This window comes from Manacus candei, unplaced genomic scaffold (genome assembly GCF_025592945.1).
Source record: "Manacus candei isolate 608988 ecotype Guabito, Panama unplaced genomic scaffold, ASM2559294v1 h1tg000045l, whole genome shotgun sequence".
Lineage (NCBI taxonomy): Eukaryota > Metazoa > Chordata > Aves > Passeriformes > Pipridae > Manacus > Manacus candei.
Genome location: NW_026138093.1, coordinates 5,350,438 through 5,368,996, shown reverse-complemented (window position 1 = coordinate 5,368,996; position 18,559 = coordinate 5,350,438). Strand labels below are relative to the sequence as shown.

General features: G+C 50.9%; 2 protein-coding genes and 1 pseudogene across 2 annotated transcripts in view; 2 read left to right on the top strand and 1 right to left on the bottom strand.

Annotated features, from left to right (window-relative positions):
- Nucleotides 1-18,559, bottom strand: part of LOC127474811 (zinc finger protein 208-like) — a 1,297,692-nt pseudogene that overhangs the window by 917,212 nt on the left and 361,921 nt on the right.
- LOC127474831 (zinc finger protein 271-like) overlaps nucleotides 1-18,559 on the top strand; it is a 279,141-nt gene that overhangs the window by 88,859 nt on the left and 171,723 nt on the right. The window lies entirely within an intron of this gene.
- LOC127474890 (olfactory receptor 14J1-like) lies at nucleotides 8,153-9,306 on the top strand. Its single transcript, XM_051796212.1, has one exon. It carries the CDS (start codon nucleotides 8,153-8,155, stop codon nucleotides 9,110-9,112), a length of 960 nt encoding a protein of 319 aa, XP_051652172.1. The 3' UTR covers nucleotides 9,113-9,306.

Below are 18,559 nucleotides of genomic sequence, written 5' to 3'. Positions count from 1 at the left end.
CCCCAGCACACAGAGCCCTGGGGGCAGGACCCTGCTCTGCCCCACAGCCCTGGGCACCCCTGGCTGCACCCCCACCTTCCCACCCCACAGACAGCCCTGCCACAGGGAACCTTCTGGCCCTGGGCCTCTGATGGGGCAGCAGCAAGTCCTGCTCTGCAGCAGCTTCTCCTGCTGCACCCCAGCAAATCCAGCAGAGCCATCCTGACAGCTCCTGCCACTGCTGCCATTTGGCAGCTGGCAGAGGCACTTGCAGGAACTCACCTGCACTGCTCTGCAGCCACAGCCTGACCGTGGCAAAGGGCTGGCAAGGTTCCTGCCCTGAGCAGCTCTGCCCTGTCCTCCCACCCCAGGATCCCTTGAACCTCCTGCTCCTTTCTCCTCTCTGCCCTTGCTGCCTGCAGCTCCTGCCCTGCTCTGCCATATGGCCACTTCCCCTGCACTGCAGCAACTGGGAGAGTCCTGCTGAAAGATCCTGGAAACTGTGGGATGTGGCAGCTTTAGGAGATGCCTCCAGGAAGGCAAGTTGAACTTTCCTACAGCCAGAGAATTCTTCCTTCAAATCCTGGGAAGGTTTCTTGCCTAGTGAGAGCTCAGTTACCTCCCAGCCCAGGCTGCCTCTCATCTCTCTGCCTTCTCTCCTGTGCCCTGGGTGCTGCAGGCAGTGCCCTCAGCCCTGCTGGGCTGTGCAGAGGAGCTGCTCACCAGCAGAGCTGTCTCTTTGAAGCTTCTCTTGGTTGCCAGGAGCTCCCTGTGTGCCAGGAGCCCGGCCCAGCTCAGCAGTACAGCAACAGCCCCAGGCAGCCCTTTCTCTGCCCCTCTGGGCTCACTCCAGCTGTCCCTGGGGCTCCAGGGAAACTGCTGGGACACAGCTGAAGGAAATAGTGAAGGTCCTTCTCTCAGCTGGGCACAGACACTTCTTTCAGCACTGTCATTTCTCCAAACAGACACAGAGTTAAGTCCAAGAGTCCCCTTTTCATGTCCCATCATTAGACAGGAAACCCAGACAGTGCCCAGGAGGGATCTCCTTCACCTGCACTGAGGGAAGGGACTCAGCTGAGTCAACAGAGGTGTCTCCTCATGGCTCTGCAGACCTGGGGCCAGAAGGACACTCAGCTCCCTCCACAACCCCCATGGGCTGGGATTCCTCCTGCCCCATTTCAGTGGGCCCAAAACAGGCCCCTGCAGGTGACTCCTTGTCCCAGCTCCCATGGCAATGAATGAAGACCAAAGCCAGGAGTGACCTGCTGGGACACAAAGCCCTGGTTCCTTCTGAGGGGCCAGAGGTGACCGAGATTCCTGCTGGGAACTGCAGGCTGCAGTGGAGCAGTTCCTAGGGACAGGGTAGCAGCTGTGGGATCTTCTTGGAGGCTGCTGGGACATTGCTTTGGCCAACTTCAGTGGCAGAAGGTGCCCACATGTAGGACAGGGGAACCTGTCACTGTTCCTTCTGTGCAGGGCAGCTCCTAGAGGTGTTCAGGTGACCAAATGGAGTCAGGTGGCACAGGGAGAGAGGTCTCTCTCCTGTTCTTTATCAGGGTATTTTCTACATGTCCTCAGAGTACAATGGCAGTTGTCTCCTGGACATCCCTTCACTGCTGAACCTAATTGAGGGCAGCAGAGCCTGGATTGAACAGCCAAAGAGGGGCCTGTAGTGCCAGGGGAGGTGCCAGGGCTCTGCAGCACAAGTGCAGCAGCTGCCATGGACAGCACAGGGCCTGTGCAGGAACCCCCTCCCCATTCCCAGCAGTTGTGGGACAGCCACCACCCAGGGCTTCTCAGACACATTGGGGGCCTTTGGGGCAGGGAGTGAATCCCAGCCCTGCAGGGACACAAAGGCTGTCCCTTCTCTGCCCAGCCAAGGCCGGGCCAGGCACGAGTCCAAATCCCATCAGCCCAGGCTGTCCACACTTGTTCCCTCCCTCTGCTGGCTCTTCTCTCCCCCAGCATTTCAGCAGCATGTGCTGATCTCCTCAGGGATCAGGCCTGGGATTTTCCCCCTGGGCCTGAGTCCCAGCACGTCCACCCCCAAGGCCATTGTCAGCAAAGCCTCTGCACACCCCAGCTCTCGGGGCTTTCAGAGCAGCTTTCCCCACTGCAAGTCTGTTCTTACCCCAGTGCCCCACTGAGGGGCTGCAGCCAGACAGGCCCCAATGCCCTGTGTGTGGGGCACAGGCAGGAGGAGCTGCAGCCCCAAGTCTCTCTTCATTCCACTTGCAGGCAATAACAGCCCAGGCCTGCTGAGACAGTTCCCAGGTTGCAGGGCTGTGATGGGTTGGGAGAGAAGGCCAAGGAGACACAGGAGAGAAAGAGCAGGAGAGAGGTGTCCTCAGCGGGAAGGAGCTTCTTGGAGCTGTGGAGCTGCTCTAGGGGATGAACAAACTGGGTGAACTTTTGTGGGTGAGGGTCAGAGGAGAGAGTGGTTTGGGTGACCTTGTGGAGTGAGACAAAGAGCCCATTCAAGTTGGCTTTGATAACCCTGGAATTCACTGGAAAGGCCCCATGACAGAATGCAAAGAGTCCCAGAGGTTTGTGCAGGGTCTTGGTGAAGACACCCCTTGGGCCACAGGCCTTTAGAGCACAGCTGGCAGGTTGGTGGACAACAGGGAGGCTCATCTGCATCTGCTTCTCATGAAGAGGAACCAAGAGGTTGCCATGGTAACTGACTGTAGAAATGGGAATGTATGTTATTTGCAATGGTAACTGACTGTAGCAACGGCAATGTATGCTTGTTGCCATGGTAACCGACCATAGGAATGTGACTTTATGATGGTTGCCATGGTAATCGAGCATAGCAATGTGAATCTATGATGGTTGCCATGGTAACTGACTGCAGCAATGGAAATGTGTCATGGTTGCCATGGGAAACTGACTGTAGCAACTGGAAGTATGATGGTTGCCATGGTAACTGACTGTAGCAACAGGAATGTATGATGGTTGCCACAGTAACTGACTATAGAAATGACAATGTATTGTTGTTGCCATGGTAACGGACTGTACCAGTGGAAAGTATGTTGTTTTCCATGGGAACTGACTGTAGCAACGGGAATGTATGTTAGTTGCCATGGTAAACAATCATAGCAACGTGACTGTATGATGGTTTCCATGGTAACTGACCATAGCAATGCTAATGTATGATGGTTGCCATGGTAACCTACTGTAGCAATGGGAATGTATGGTGGTTCTTATGGTAACTGACTGTGGGAATGAGAATGTATGCTGGTTGCCATAGTAACTGACCGCAGCAGTGGGAAGTATGATGATTGCCATGATAACTGACTGTAGCAATGGGAATGAATGCTGGTTGCCATGGTAACTGACTATAGGAATGGGACTGTATGATGGTTGCCATGGTAACCAACTGTAGCAATGGGAATGTATGATGGTTCCATGGTAACTGACAGTAGGAACGGGACTGTATGATGTTGCCATGGTAACCGACTGTAGCAAGACGACTGTATGATGGTTGCCATGGTAACTGACCATAGAAACTGGAATTCACATGGTTGCCATGCTAACTGATCATAGCAACATGGCTGTATGATGGTTGCCATGGCAACTGATTGTAGCAGTGGACCATATGATGGTTGTCATGGTAACCAACCACAGCAATGGGGATGTGTGATGGTTTCCATGGTAACCGACCATAGCAAAGGGAATGTTTGATGGTTGCCATGGTAACCGACTACAGCCATGGGAATCTGTGATGGTTACCATGGTAACTGTCAATAGCACTGGGAATGTATGGTGGTTGCCATGGTAACCGACTGTAACAGTTGGAATGTATGGTGGTTGCCATGGTAACTGACCATAGCAATAGGAATGTATGATGGTTGCCGTGGTAACTGACTGTAGCAATGGGAATGTATGATGGTTTCCATGGTAACCGACCATAGCAATTGGATTGTATGCTGTTTGCCATAGTGACTGACCGTAGCAACACGACTGGATGATGGTTGCCATAGTAACTGATAGTAGCAATGGGACTGTATGATGGTTGCCAGGGTAACTGACTGTGGAAATGGCAGTGTATGATGTTTGCTATGGTAACTGACAGTAGGAATGGGAATGTATTATGGTTGCCATGGTAACTAACTGTAGCAACAGGAATATATGCTGGTTGCCATTGGTAACTGACTGTACCTGTGGGAAGTATGATGGTTGCCATGGTAACCAACTGTAGCAATGAGAATGTATGCTGTTTTCCATGGTAACTGCCCATAACAATGGAAATGTCTGATGGTTACCATGGTAACCAACCATAGCAATGGGAATGTATGCTGGTTGCCATGGTAACCGACCATAGCAATGGGAATGTATGATGGTTACCATGGTAACGACCGTGGTAATTGTAATGTATGCCGGTTTCCATGGTAACTGACTGTAGCAGTGGGAAGTATGTTTGTTGCCATGGTAACTGACTGTGGTAACGGGAATGTATGATGGTTGCCATGGTAACTGATCATAGCAACGGGAATGTGCGATGGTTGCCATGGTAGCTGTGTGTAGCAGTGGGAATGTGTGATGTTTGTCATGGTAACTGACCGTAGAAATGGGAATTTGTGACAGTTGCCATGGTAACCGATTGTACCAGTGTGAAGTATGGTGGTTGGCTGTAGTAACTGACTGTAGAAAAGGGAATGTATGATGGTTGCTGAGGTAACTGACTGTGCCAATGGCAATATATGATGGTTACTGTGGTAACTTACCATGGCAATGAGACTGTATGCTGGTTGCCATGGTAACCAGCCATAGCAGTGGGAAAGTATGCTTGTTGCCACGGTAACTGACTGTAGGAATGGGAATGTCTGATGGTTGCCATGGTAACTGACCTTAGCAATGGGAATGTATGGTAGTTGCTGTGGTAACTGACCGTGGCAATGAGAATATATGCTGTTTGCCATGGTGACTGACCATAGCTGTGGGAATGTATGATGGTTGCCATGGTAACTCACCGTAGCAATGGGAACGTATGATGGTTGCCATGGTCACCAACTGTAGCAATGGGAATGTGTGATGGTTGCCATGGTCACTGAGCATAGCAATTGGAATGTATGCTGGTTGCCACAGGAAATGACTGTAGTAATGGGAATGTATTATGGTTGCCATGGCAACTGACTGTGGCAATGAGAATTTATTCTATTTGCCATGGTAACTGACCATAGCAATGGGAATGCATGCTGGTTGTCATGGCAACTGTGATTTACCTAGACTATGAGCACGATATTTTCATCTGCACAAACATTAGTGAGTGTCCAGAAATCTCTCAAGATGGGGTTTAAACGTCTCAAGCACATGAGCACTAGAGAGGGGCTAAGGAGCTGCGGCCTCAATGGTGTGGAGACTGAGGACAGTACAGGACAGCCCTGAGAGGGCTTGAAAAGAGGATTGAGAGATGGTGGATCCTTTTGTCAGAGCAGAAAGGACCAAGAGAAAGAAAGAATTAATGCCAAGTGCAGCTGGGGAGGTCCCGAGTGGACATGGGGAAAAAGGAATTTCACTCCATGGAAAACATTGGGCTGCAACACGTCACCCAGGAGGAGTCTGGATGAGCCCAAGGCTTTGTGTGTGCAGGAAGAGCCAGGGAGGACGCAGAGATGTCAGTGCAGGAAGGTGCCAGCCAGGTGGGGCAGCCGGGGGGATGACGACAGCCTGCAGGGAAAGGGGCAGGGCATGGACACTGTAGGACAGCCTGGGCTGGAGAGGAGACAGGGAGGGGGAGAAGCTGAAAGGCCCTGACACAGCCACCTTCTGCAGGCCTTTGGCCATGGCTGCTGTCTGTGCCCCTGATGCCAGGAGGAGGGGAGTGCCCCTTGCAGCCCTGGGGCCTCATGGCCTCCTTGTCCCTGCTCAGCAGCCTGGCAGGTGCCACCCCATGGTCCTGCCCTTGGCATTGCACATCCCACATCCCAGTGCCCCAGGGAGAGCCCTGAGGAATGAGGCAGGGACAGGGTCTGCCTTCCCAGGGGCTGGGGGTCAGGGCTTGACCCTTTGGATTAATGAAACACATCCAGGTTTGCTCGGCATCAGAGCCACCTTTCCCTTGCTTGTCCATCCTTGTCATCACTGCAATTTTCTGTTCCAACTGGAATCTGGGGACACTGTCACAGTCGTGTCCCTCATTGAGACCCAGTAACAGTACAAGAAACTTCAGTATTTCAAACTCATTTTGACTTCTTGAAAAGTTATTTGTACTTACTCTCAGGGACTGAGTTTCATGTAAACAACAACAGCCCCCCTCTGGGGGTCATTAAAGACCTGGAGCTGTTGCTGTGCTGCTGAGCTGGGCCGGGCTCCTGGCACACAGGGAGCTCCTGGCAACCCAGAAGAGCTTCAAAGAGACAGCTCTGCTGGTGAGCAGCTCCTCTGCACAGCCCAGCAGGGCTGAGGGCACTGCCTGCAGCACCCAGGGCACAGGAGATAAGGCAGAGAGATGAGAGGCAGCCTGGGCTGGGAGGTGACTGAGCTCTCACTACAGGAGAAACCTTCCCAGGATTTGAAGGAAGAATTCTCTGGCTGTAGGAAAGTTCAACTTCCCTTCTTGGAGGCATCTCCTAAAGCTGGCACATCCCACAGCTTCCAGGATCTTTCAGCAGGACTCTCCCAGTTGCTGCAGTGCAGAGGAAGTGGCCATATGGCAGAGCAGGGCAGGAGCTGCAGGCAGCAAGGGCAGAGAGGAGAAGGGAGCAGGAGGTTCAAGGGATCCTGGGGTGGGAGGACAGGGCAGAGCTGCTCAGGGCAGGAACCTTGCCAGCCCTTTGCCACGGTCAGGCTGTGGCTGCAGAGCAGTGCAGGTGAGTTCCTGCAAGTGCCTCTGCCAGCTGCCAAATGGCAGCAGTGGCAGGAGCTGTCAGGATGGCTCTGCTGGATTTGCTGGGGTGCAGCAGGAGAAGCTGCTGCAGAGCAGGACTTGCTGCTGCCCCATCAGAGGCCCAGGGCCAGAAGGTTCCCTGTGGCAGGGCTGGCTGTGGGGTGGGAAGGTGGGGGTGCAGCCAGGGGTGCCCAGGGCTGTGGTGCAGAGCAGGGTCCTGCCCCCAGGGCTCTGTGTGCTGGGGCAGGGACTCTGCTGCCTGCCAGGCTCAGCTCTCAGCCCGGCCAAGGAGCTGCCACGGGGCTGGGGGAGAAGGGCTGTGGGGAAGGAACAACTCCTGGGAGGGCAGAGCAGGGCAGAGTCCTTCTGATCTCCACAGTGGGCTGCAGGGATGAGGGCTGGTCACAGCTCCAGATCAAAGCAGGAAATTTCCCAGAAGGTGTTTGCAAGAGGCACAGACAGGCAGGGGGTACCTTAAAGAGAATGAACCAGTCCTTTCAGTGTTATACTCTGGGTTGTCTGGGTGCTGACTGCAACAGGGAAATGAATCTCTGAGCACAGGAGGAGACACTGAAACTTGAACTCAGGTTAGAGGAGACTGATGATGAGAGTATCAGACATCAAAATTGTCTTATAGACAGCATCGGTGTCACTTTTCCAGCCTCCTCAGGGTTGCTCTGACATTGCCATCAGAGCCTGCCCAGCCAGAGATGCCCCTGGGCAGTGCCCTGTGCTGCTGGGAGGGCTCTGCAGGGCAGAGGTGAGTCCCCAGGGCTGGGATGGGCTCTGGCAGCACTGGCAGGGCCCAGCCCTGGGCCCAGGGAAGCAGCTGCTGTCAGGGACAGCTCCAGGCATCAGAGCCCTGGGCAGGGAGTGGGGGGCAAGTGCCCCCATGGCCTGGGAGAGGGGGTGTTCAGGCAGCTCTGGGGTCCCTTCCCTGCAGCTCTGCTGGGCACTGTGTGCTGGGCCATAGAAATGAGGATTCCTGCAGTGGAAAAGAACTTCCCCAGGTGTGATGATAAAAATAAAAACCACAGTAACAATTATTCTAAGCTCAGACTAAGCTTCTGCTCTGCAGCCCCAGCTCTTCTGAGTCATAGGTGTAGAGATGGAACTTCTGTATTCAAAGTCTCTTACATCTGACATTCCTTGTGTGTGTGAGAGCTCTACCAAAAAATTCCATGTCCCCCTGGAGCAGAGCAAAACTGACTGCTTGGCAGTGCATTTGGTGACATTTGACACATCGATTTCTTTTAGCAATGGAGTGGTTTTTTCACAGAGGTCTGTCTGAACTGTTCCCTGTCCTTTCCTTTTCTGAACAGGCCCTATGCTAAGAAACAACGAATGTCTAACAGCAGCTCCATGCCTCAGTTCCTCCTCCTGGCATTCGCAGACAGGCAGGAGCTGCAGCTCCTGCACTTCTGGCTCTTCCTGGCCATCTCCCTGGCTGCCCTCCTGGCCAACGGCCTCATCCTCAGCGCCGTAGCCTGTGACCACCACCTGCACACCCCCATGGGCTTCTTCCTGCTCAACCTCTCCCTCACAGACCTGGGCTGCATCTGCACCACTGTCCCCAAAGCCATGCACAATTCCCTCTGGGACACCACAACCATCTCCTACACAGGATGTGCTGCACAGCTCTTTTTCTTTTATTTCTTCATCTCAGCAGAGTTTTCCCTCCTCACCATCATGTGCTACGACCGCTACGTTGCCATCTGCAAACCCCTGCACTACGGGACCCTCCTGGGCAGCAGAGCTTGTGCCCACATGGCAGCAGCTGCCTGGGCTGCTGGTTTTCTCTATTCTCTGCTGCACACAGCCAGTACATTTTCCCTGCCCCTGTGCCAGGGCAATGCCCTGGGCCAGTTCTTCTGTGAAATCCCACACATCCTCAAGCTCTCCTGCTCACACTCAGGCTACCTCAGGGAACTTGGGCTCATTGGGGTTAGTGTCTGTTTAGGATTTAGTTGTTTAATTTTCATTGTTTTCTCCTATGTGCAGATCTTCAGGGCTGTACTGAGGATCCCCTCTCAGCAGGGACAGCACAAAGCCTTTTCCACGTGCCTCCCTCACCTGGCCGTGCTCTCCCTTTTTGTCAGTACTGCCATATTTGCCTACCTGAAGCCCCCCTCCATCTCCTCCCCATCCCTGGATCTGATTGTGTCAGTTCTGTACTCGGTAGTTCCTCCAGCACTGAACCCCCTCATCTACAGCCTGAGGAACCAGGAGCTCAAGGATGCCCTGAGGAAAATGATGACTGGATGCTTTTCAGGAGCAATAAAGTGCCTGTTTTCTGGTGTGTAGCATTCAGAATGGGACTCCTTAATGGCCCAGCCTTCCTGCTCAAGTTTTTCATGGAGGTCATTGGGTTCTTCTTGCAATAATTTTCTGTGCAATTACATATTATTATGCATCTGCCTTTCAATTTAGTGTCTACCCATTGAATTTGACCCAGAGATGTAAAGATGATGAATTGTGCTCACAGAGTATTTAAACCAAATAAAGGACCCTGCAGTGCCTTTTTTGTCCAAGACCCTTCTTCTCAGATGTTCCTAAAGGACAGCACACTGCAGGACAGGGTGTATTTGCAAACAGCAAGGGGACAATAATCCCAGCCCAGCAGCACTGCCAGGGAGCAGCAGTGCTTGGTCTTTGCAGAGCTGCTCTCTTGCCACTTCCACACTGTCCTCCTGAGCCCCTTTCTCGCTGTAAGACCTGAGTGCTCTCTGAGCACAGTCCTGTGGGCTGGAAGCCCTTGGAGCACAGGCAGGGACAGGTCCTGGGAACTTGTGAAGCAGAGCTGGGCTCCCTTCCAGCATCTCCAGGATGCTGTGGCATCTTCTGAGGGCAGGGTATGGACTGGGTCACTTCTTCTGTGACCTTGCTCCAGGGCTGGAACTCTCCTGCAGTGTCCCCATGACACTCCTGCTCTCTGCTTTCCAGGTTTCATTTTCAGATCCAGTCTTCCCCTCCTGTTCCCAGGGACATCCTGGGAGTGCTTCAGAGCTGCCATCCTGGGGCAGCTCCTGCCCAGCGTGGGCAGGCACAAGGTCTCTCCAGCTGCTCCTCTCCCCTCCCCAGTGCCACTGTTTTCTGCAGCCTCCTCATCCTTGCCCAGCACAGCCCTCCTGGCACAGTTGGACACAGCCCTTGTTCTACCCCCTCCTCAGGCACCTGCCCAACCCCCTCAGCTCCAGCCTGATGGCCAGAAACCTTCAGGGCAGGGAGGCACCAGGGAAAATGCTGAGGAAACCTTTCAGCTGCACTCAAATCCAATTGGAGGGGTTGGACTCGAGGAAGAAATCCCTTCTTATTTTCCAGAACCGCCAGGACAACCTGTGTTGTGTCCTGGGCACTCCTCTGGAAGTGTGGGATATGGAAACGGTTTTGGTGTCAGGGATATTGAGAAGGCTGGGCAGTGTCCCTGGGAGACCTCTCCCAAACCCTTGGAAAGGCCAGAGCCATCCCAGAGCTTCCTGGGGCCTTGGCAAAGGCAGACATGGAACCAGTCTGCAAACAGGGCAGCAAGGAGGGTTGGGAGACTTCCAGACTGGTCAGGCTCAGCAGGGAAGGGGATAGGGTAAGTCCTCCTGCAACCATTGCCAGGCATTGAAAGGACAAGGTAGGAATTGCAGAACCCCTGTGGGAGGCAAAAGAAGGGGATGTTTTGTGCCCAGACTTTATCAAGGCCCTTGACATGGTGTCCTGTGGTCTCCTTATGGCCAGACTGGTGAGAGCTGGACTGAAGCAGTGGAAGATGTGGTGGGTGGGATGTTGGCTGAATGAAGTGTCCAATAAAATCCATGGTACAAAGTCCTCTTGGCAGCAACTTCTGGATGAAATCCCTCAGTGACCAACACCTTGAACACTACTGTAGAACATCTTTATTAGCTCTCTGTACATTGGGACAAAATGTGTTTTCAACGTCTTTGTGAATGATGCCAAATTTCAGGGAGCTCTTGAACAACCCCTGGTTTAAAGACACATACTGGTGCAGGAAGTCCAATAAAATGAACTCACTCCCCTTTTATTCCACACCACTATAGGGAGACAAAATACAAGGAGATATAAGTGAAAACAATAAGAGTTTACTGACAGGAAATATAGCAGCAAAAACAGCAATACCAACAGAACTATTCAAAGCAACAGCAGAGAGAGAAATTGTCTCCTGTCTCCCCACCTACCCCAACTCTCTTTTATTGGGAGATGAAACAGGCATCAACACATGCCTCCCTTCTCCCTTTTCCCCCTGAATGAACAAAGAACAAAAAACAAAACTACATGAAAGAGGGGGCAAAGCAAAATCTGGGAAACTCTCTGGTCTGAGATAAGCTGTGCTGCCCAAGAACACGCTGACTCCAGAGGTGTCCAAGCGGGGCAGAGCCGGCGACTCCGGTCCGTGCGGCGGCGGGGGGGAGGCAGCGGCTCTGCTTGATTCCATGGAGTTCTGGGGAGGCACAGTGGCCCCTTGGTTCCAGGAGGGTCTGAGATGTCTCAGGGTTCCTTTTGTTTAAAAGAGACCCCGCATGTCACAGTGGTCCCTTGGTTCCATGAGGTTCCACAGTGTCCCTGCATTCCTTTGGTTCCAGGAGGCCCTGCAGTGTCACGGTGCCACTTGATTCTGTGACATTACAAAGAATCAGAATGGTCCCTTGATTTAAGGCCAACTGCACATGGGGCTGCCTTGGGGGGAGTGTGGGCACCCAGACAAGGGAGTTGTCACCCCCCTGGACTCAGTCCTGTCTGTCACCAAATCTGGGCTGGTCTGTCTGTCTGTGAGGTTCCCCATTCTGGAGGAATGAGGAAGAACTGGAGAGGGTCTAGAGCAGATCTGCCAGGATGGAGCTTTTCTCCAATTGGAAATAGAATGAAATCTCCACAAAGAGTAGCATGGAAGGTTCAGACTGAAGGTGAGGAAAAAGAAATATCACTCAATGGGGACCCTTGTGCTGCAAGAGATCACCCAGAGGGAGTCAGGATCAGCCCATGGCTTTGTGTTCCAGGGAACAGCCAGAGCTGGTGCAGAGACATCAGGGAGGGTCTAGAAATGCTGCTGGGAGGGGGTGGGAAAGCAGGAGGGGTGTGTGCAGCCTGCAAGGCCAGAGCAGCAGCAGGGCCAGGGCAGGACAGCCTGCAGGAGAGATGGCCAAGGGCTCTGGCAGGGCTGCAAGGCCCAAAGGCACCCAGGCCTTTGTCCCCTTGCCTCTGGCAGCTGCCTCTGCCACTCAGGCCACCACAAGACACTTTCCTGGCAGGTTCTGCACTTGGTTTCTGCCTCGCCCCTCCCTCAGGAGCCTGGCAGGGGTTGCCCAGTTTTGGGCCTTTGTTGTTCCTCCCCCTCCCATCCCAGTGCCCCCCAAACAGCCCTGAGCCAGCCGGGAGGGACAGGATCTGCTGGGCCAGGGCCTGGGGCTCAGGCCTTGGCCTTTGTGCTCCACAAAACCAAGGCAGGCTTTGCTCAGCATTGCAGGGGCCTGCCCAGAGCCTTTGTCTGCCTGCACTCCTGGCCTCCAAGGAGCTGCTCCAAGGAGTCCCTGGGGAGGCTTTGGCAGTGCCTGCCCTCAGTGGGGCCCAGCAATGCTTCAAGGCACTTGCACTTTGGCTTCTGACTTCTTCAGCAGCTGCTTCAATCTTCTCTCAGTACCTCAGGATCATGGGCTGGGCTGCAAACACACTGTGGGGCTCATTAAAATCCAGAAATCCCTCAGGATCTCTTTGTCTTCCTTTAATTATCTTCAAGGCAATTTCAAAGCAAGTCTTCAAAGTTTGTACTTTTTTTTCTTTTAATTCAATGATGGTTATTTTTTAGTTCAGAGAAGAGGTGATAGAGGTGTTCTCCAAGTGATCTTGATGCTGAGTGTCACCTCAGGAGATCCAGACTGACCCTGGATGATCAACCTTGCTCCTCACCCCCCAACCTCACCAGTTCTGACATGGCCCATCTTGGACTGAGCTGATGCAACTCCAAACACACCGTAGGGCCCATTAAAACACTGAAAAACAAATTATTTTTCTTCCTTTAATTGTCTTGATGTCTTCAAGACATAAACAACCAATTAGAGTTGTTTTGTAGTTTAGCTAAAGAGGAAAATTTTAAAGTGGACGTCACAAAAAATATATATTTTTTATGAAAGAGAATGATTTACACAGAGCCTTGGGATGCAAGAGGGTCAGGGTGGAAAGGATTTGGATCCAAAGATAAGGGGGAAAAAGAGATTAGTAGCATTTAATTATTCACCAATTGAACAATTATCAAGTGATTCAATAGCATTTGCTACAATTTTAACAGTGACTGAATTACAGATTCCCAAGAACAACATTCACCCCACAGTCAATTCACACCCACACCCAGGCAGAGATGTGTGGACACATCAATAGCTGGGTGTGTAAAGATCCCTCTCCCAAATTCTCCTTGTTGTCAGGGAAACACTCCCCCAAATCCCTTTGTGTTTGCCAACAGACAAAGGTCCCAGCTGGAGCAGTGTTTGTGGAGGGGGATCAGAATTGTCCTGGGCATCAGGGAGGGTCTTTGGAGTGTTGCAAACTGGAGGGTTCCCGAGCTGGGAGAGGCTGCCAGAGGTGTCCCACTGAGAGGGAGGTGCTGGGGAGCTGCCAGGGCCTCCCTCAGCACTGCTGGTTGTGGGCTCCCAAGGGGACTGGCTTTAGTTATCTGCTGAATTTCCATCCTGGTGTCAGGAATGACTGGAGTTTCCAAACTATTTGGGAATTGTATCCAAACTGTTCCATTTGGGCTGTGATTCAGGCAGGGAATGTTTCAAGGTTTTCATGGAATGACTGATTATCCTGTATTCACCAGCTGTTCCACTACAGATTGTTCCCACCTTTATCATCCAGGAGCACCTGGTCCAGTCCAGGGACACTTCACTACACCCCTGGTCCAGTCCAGGGACACTTCCCCACACTCCTGGTCCAGTCCATGGGCTCTTCATTGCTCAGCTGGTTTGGTCAAGGCTTGTCAGGAGCACCTGAGATGATACCTATGAGGAGGATGGGCAGAGACTTAGTTGTAATAAGACAAGTGATAATGGTTTTCAACTAAAAAAGAGGAGATTTGAATTAGACATGAGGAAGAAATTTTTTACACTGAGAGTGACAATAAAATTGGAAAAGTCTAAAATGTGCTGGAGATTGACCTTTTCCTTATTTCTCAGTCATCTGTCACACAAACTCTGTATTGGATTTATTCACTTTCCTGAAGTCTTTCTGCTGGTTTGGACCCAAACCTAATCCAGCTGTTTGCAAGCAAACTGTTTCAATTTAACTGTATCTTTGAGCTCTAAGGTTTATGGGATTTCTCTTTTGTTTGTTTTCATTTTTCTTTTCCTTTAAAATGATATGTATGTCACTCTACACTATTCTCACTCAACAGCTACACCTGCACATCTCTCAAGATCAAGAGTTGTTGGGCTCTCACATTAGAATTCAAAACTGCCTTCAATTAATTGTTTCCATTGGCATTTATTCAACCAAAGCTAATTCTCCAGGATGGCCATGCAAAGGGAATGCAAAAGGGACACACCTACACCAGCTAGAAATGTAAAAGCGTTCTTGACAAAACCAACAACAACCACACAGTGTTCAGGGTGTATTTGCTCAATTCTCTCATTTCCAATTGTTATGAAGAGAACAGCCAGAGGGGTTTAGAGCCTCAGTCACTGTAAATCAGCACATTGGAACTGACTTTCTTACAACTAAAGAACCTGGTGGATTCTGGCTCAATATATTGCCAGTAGTTTATGTTACTGTTATTAAACAAATTCTCTAAATCTATCCAGTAAGTGCTCCTTGTCAGCACTTCCAACTTCTATTCTAAAAGAGGTTCCAAAATACAGGTGAGTCTCTCTGTATTCTTGGACTAGATCAGCTGTCCCTGATAGAGCACACCACCATTCACAGGAAAAAATGAAGTACATAATACACCTCTCACCTTCACAATATGTTAACTACACAACTGTTTTCATTCTCTAGTTCTTAAATTACTGATCTTCTAGAAAAGTTGTGTGATAACGGCAAATTTCAAACGTTAGTGATAATTCTTGTGTCTATGATACACTGGTAAAAATTTCTGAATTCACCAGAAAAATGCTCACCTTAGGAGTTTATAAGCTAACTCATTGCATACAGAAGAAAAAGTCCCCTGCAGTAACACCTGCTTTCCAGCATGGCCTGCAGTCCCCTTACAGGTAAAAGGATTGGAAGCATTCAGTTTATCAGCAAAACCATCAGAGGACACCACACCAACCTCCATGTCCTTTGCAAACCTTTTAAGATCTCACACTTAAGATAAGACAACATTCTGCCCTACAAAAATAAAGAAACTCTTTCCAAAATACCCAGTAAGACTAGAAAATAATAAAAAAAAAATTGTATGACAGGTAACAATTTTTTTCAAACCAATGAAGAGTTCACTCACATATCTGAGAGCAAAGCTGAGCTCATTTAAAAATTATCCTGTATTTTGAACATAGAAAGTACTATATAAATGATTAATATTATTACAACTGTCCATCATTCCATGGAGAGCTCTCACAGTGAAGTCAAAGGAAATTCTCTATTACAAACAACAGCAGAGTCACACAAGTCTAAGATCACAGGTATGAGAATCAGATTAAACAGTACATAACTATTAAAAATATTGTAAGTGAAGTCAGGCATTGTCACAGGTAGCAGATTGAATATTCACATTTGAGTCCTCTACAAAACCTAGATAAGCTGGAATTACAATAACTCTAGAAAAGCAACGTTTTAGGTAATTTTTTAAGGGGAACTCCTTGGATTTACACCTTTTAATTCAAGTTTTAAATGAGCTGTTAAAACTGAAATGTTATTAAATCTGAAAACAGTTTTCCAATCTCCCCTATTTCCATGATGTGCTCTAACACGTGTGTGTGCAGCACATTTCAGTCCTGCTCACAGGACATTTTACCACAGATGAGGGATCTGGATTTTCTCCTGATTTGGGGATTCCTATAAACAATCTCTGATTTACTTACGGTGCAAGTCCATGCCATTCCATTATTTTGGTGTTCACAGAGTGGCACAAAGGGTGTTTTCAGTGATTCTTCTGGTAACAGATGACAAACTTATTTTCTGAGGTTTTGTGGAGGGGGGGCAGTTTTGTAAAACTCTTTATAAACCTGCCTTGTAGCCCAGTTCCTTATTGCTCAAATTCTCCCTGGATGACACCGTGCCACAGCACCAGAGCACCTGGACAGACTCCAGCAGGGTGAAGGTGGGATGGTTTCATGGAGCCTGATGGATTCACTTTGGATTTCACTGAAGTTTACACAAGCCTCAGACCCCGTTTTAGATACAGCAATGAAGGCAAAACTTCTTATCCTGCCAGAAGAACAACCACATTTCACACATTCCACACACAGAATCCTGCAGGAGCAAAGTTATTTTGTCTGACATCACTCTGATGGACCCAGGCTGCTCAACCAGCACCACAAAAATGCATCCACATTCCTTGAACTCAGCTCTTCAATTGTACCTCAAACCCTCCTTCTGCACCTTTGTGAAACTGTCCCTGGGTGTGATTTGGGAGCAGATACAACCCAGCATACCTAGGTAGCCTCATCTCCTCGGATGGTAAGATTGATGGGGAGATAGACAACAGGTTAGCAAAGGCATATAGTGCTTTTGGAAAGCTTCATAAAAGAGTTTGGTGAAACAAATACCTGAAGGAAAGTACCAAGATCAGTGTTTACAAGCCACAGTGCTGTCTACTCTCTTCTACAGATCTGAATCATGGGTCACCAGCTGTGACTCCTGGAACGCTTCCAACAACGCTGCCTCCGCACAATCCTAAACATCCACTGGTCAGATTATGTGACCAATACATCTGTTCTGGAACAAGCAGCAGTCACAAGTATTGAGGCCATGTTGCTGAGAACACAGCTGTGCTGGGCAGGGCACATCTCCAGGGTGAAGGACCAACCACTGTCTCCCTAAGATCCTGCTTTATGGTGAACTTGCCACCGGCTGTTGCAAGAGAGGAGCCCCAAAGAGAAGATACAAGGACTCCATGAAACAACATCTCAGACTTGGCCATATTGATCATCATCACTGGTCTACTCTGGCCTCCAGTCGGGAGGCCTGGAGACACCCCATCTATAACACTGCTGATGCTTTTGAGAACGCACGCGGGAACACCCTTGAGGAGAAAAGACAATGCAGAAAGAATGGTGTCCTGCAGAATATACCACCTAAGGAGTCTTTCTACTGTACCTTTTGCAACAGGACATGTCTATCTCATATTGGCCTTTTCAGCCACCAACGCTCTTGCAACAAACTTGGGTAGTGCCCTCCCCAAATCTTCGTTTGCGAAGCCCAGCCGTGATGAGTATTCTTACTGGATATAACTGTGATATATGTACATCTATATTTTTACTCTAGTTCTGCTATTTGTTTTTTTTTTTCTCTCTGGGAAGTAAGCTTTTTCACTGGGTCTCGGGGACTTGGCAGGAAGCCAGGTCCAAACCTACACATGACTTCTTTGGGAGAGGCTGTGCTGGGGCCATGCTCCAGCCCTGAGCAGTACCAGCTTTCAGGCAACATCATGGCTGACCCCAGAACCCCAATTGTCAGCTGGCCAGGAAAGTGGGATCCCGGTGTGCTACAGGGTGTGCTGGTGGGCACCAGCCCTGCCCAGCCCCACAGGGCCCCTCACTCACCCAGCTTGAGGGGCTGCATGGTGGTCACCTCATAGGAGGACGGCAGCTGCAGACCTGGAGAGCGGCTCTCCTGGGAAGAGCTGTCTTCCATCCAGGCCTGCCTGGGGCAGGCGGGGGGTCTCTTCTCCATCCTGTGAATCAAAGAACACAGGGGAGCCTGCCTACGGAGGGCGTCCGAATGGTGGAGTCGAACACCCTCGGGAAAAATGCTGTGGCCAAATCGCCTCAGGCAAAAGGTCTCAGCAAAAGGCCTCAGCAAAGTGCCTCAGCCAAAAGGTCAAGGCAAAGTGCCTCAGCCAAAAGGCCTCAGCAAAGTGCCTCATCAAAAGGCCAAGGCAAAGTGCCTCAGCCAAAAGGCCAAGGCAAAGTGCCTCAGGCAAAGCGCCTTGGCCAAAAGGCCTTGGCCCAAATGCCTCAGGTAAAAACGTTTCGGTAAAACGCCTCAGCAAAACACCAAGTTCCCACGGGGCCACCTGGGGTCGTGGACAAGACGTGGACTGCAGTCGGGGGCTTCTCGCCAGCGCCGCACTCCTCTCCTGTCCGGTCGCCGTCCTGACGGACACTGACCCACCGTGGGCCACGGTCGCGCTGAGCACACCTGCTGCAGTGGGTGTCACAAAGGGCCCCTCTGTGACACGCTGCCGGCCGCTAGCAACAGGTCCCAATGCTTGTTGACATGGCACCTGCCCCCAGCAACGGGTCCCAGGGAGCCACCACGCAGGCTGGAACAGGCAGGGTGTCCCTGGGGACACAGGCCTGCCTTGGCCCTTGGCACTCAGCTGCCCTCAGGGTGTCTCCAGGCCCCACTTTGCTCTCGTGTCTCCTCGGGACATCTCAAGAAGCTCCATGTTCAGACAGCCCTGTGTGCCCCCAGGACATCCCTTTCCTGTCCCCACACTGCAGAGCCTGGCCTCTAAGCCCTTCAGTCACAGTAAATGCATAACGTTTGCTCAAGCTTAAAAGAAACCATGGCGTTTGTCACCTTTTCTCTTTCTCCCACTGACCAGCAAGAGCTTTGCCCCACTCAACAGCTCTTCCAGCACCGGGTTGCTCA

What these genes read in the sequence shown, in the direction of transcription:
- LOC127474890 (XM_051796212.1), top strand. Translation starts at nt 8,153, where the DNA reads ATGTCTAACAGCAGCTCCATGCCTCAGTTCCTCCTCCTGGCATTCGCA.